The 506-nt window shown below is 55.5% G+C and overlaps 1 protein-coding gene across 1 annotated transcript in view; it reads left to right on the top strand.

The window, feature by feature from the left end:
• Positions 1-130, top strand: part of LOC104277112 (GON-4-like protein) — a gene marked incomplete at both ends in the record, with an annotated part of 6,060 nt that extends 5,930 nt beyond the window's left edge. Inside the window, one exon of the mRNA XM_009873660.1 lies at positions 32-130. Coding sequence (XP_009871962.1) covers positions 32-130 — 99 coding nt within the window. The remainder of the gene's footprint in view (positions 1-31) is intronic.
• Positions 131-506: the final 376 nt, after the last annotated feature.

Below are 506 nucleotides of genomic sequence, written 5' to 3'. Positions count from 1 at the left end.
GTGGAGCGCTTCCTGCCCCCCTGGGCCAAAGGGAAGAGGAGCAGCAGCAGCAGCGAGTGACGGAGGCGACCGTGTGTGCCAAGAACAGCAAGGTCAGCTCGACGGGGGAGAAGGTCGTGCTCTGGACCAGGTACGTCCGCCTGAACGGCACCGTGCATCCTGCGCGCCTTCGGTGTTTGGCTCCTGCTTTTGTCACAGAGCATGTTTTGCTTTCATGTGGCATTGCTGTTTGCTGATGTCTTCTGCCCCCTCCCTTTGAATATTCCCACCTTGTTGCCTCACAGTCCATCGTAGCCACCATCTTGGTCCTAGGAGAAACGCTGCTCGTGGCGGCGTAATTACCGTACCACGGGCTGGGGCAGAATTTTTGTCCTCCAGAAAGCTTAAAAATGGGCTGAAGGCAGCTCTGCTTCAAGATCCAATTTTTGTGATTAGTGGTTGTGGTAGCAGTAATGCACACGCAGATCAAACACAGTGTTGGGGGTTGGGAGGGACCTCTGGAGATC

The sequence above is a fragment of the Apaloderma vittatum genome, unplaced genomic scaffold (assembly GCF_000703405.1).
Source record: "Apaloderma vittatum isolate BGI_N311 unplaced genomic scaffold, ASM70340v1 scaffold38577, whole genome shotgun sequence".
NCBI lineage: Eukaryota > Metazoa > Chordata > Aves > Trogoniformes > Trogonidae > Apaloderma > Apaloderma vittatum.
The sequence above is the reverse complement of the archived record's forward strand: the minus strand, read 5'-3'. Positions and strand labels throughout refer to the sequence as shown.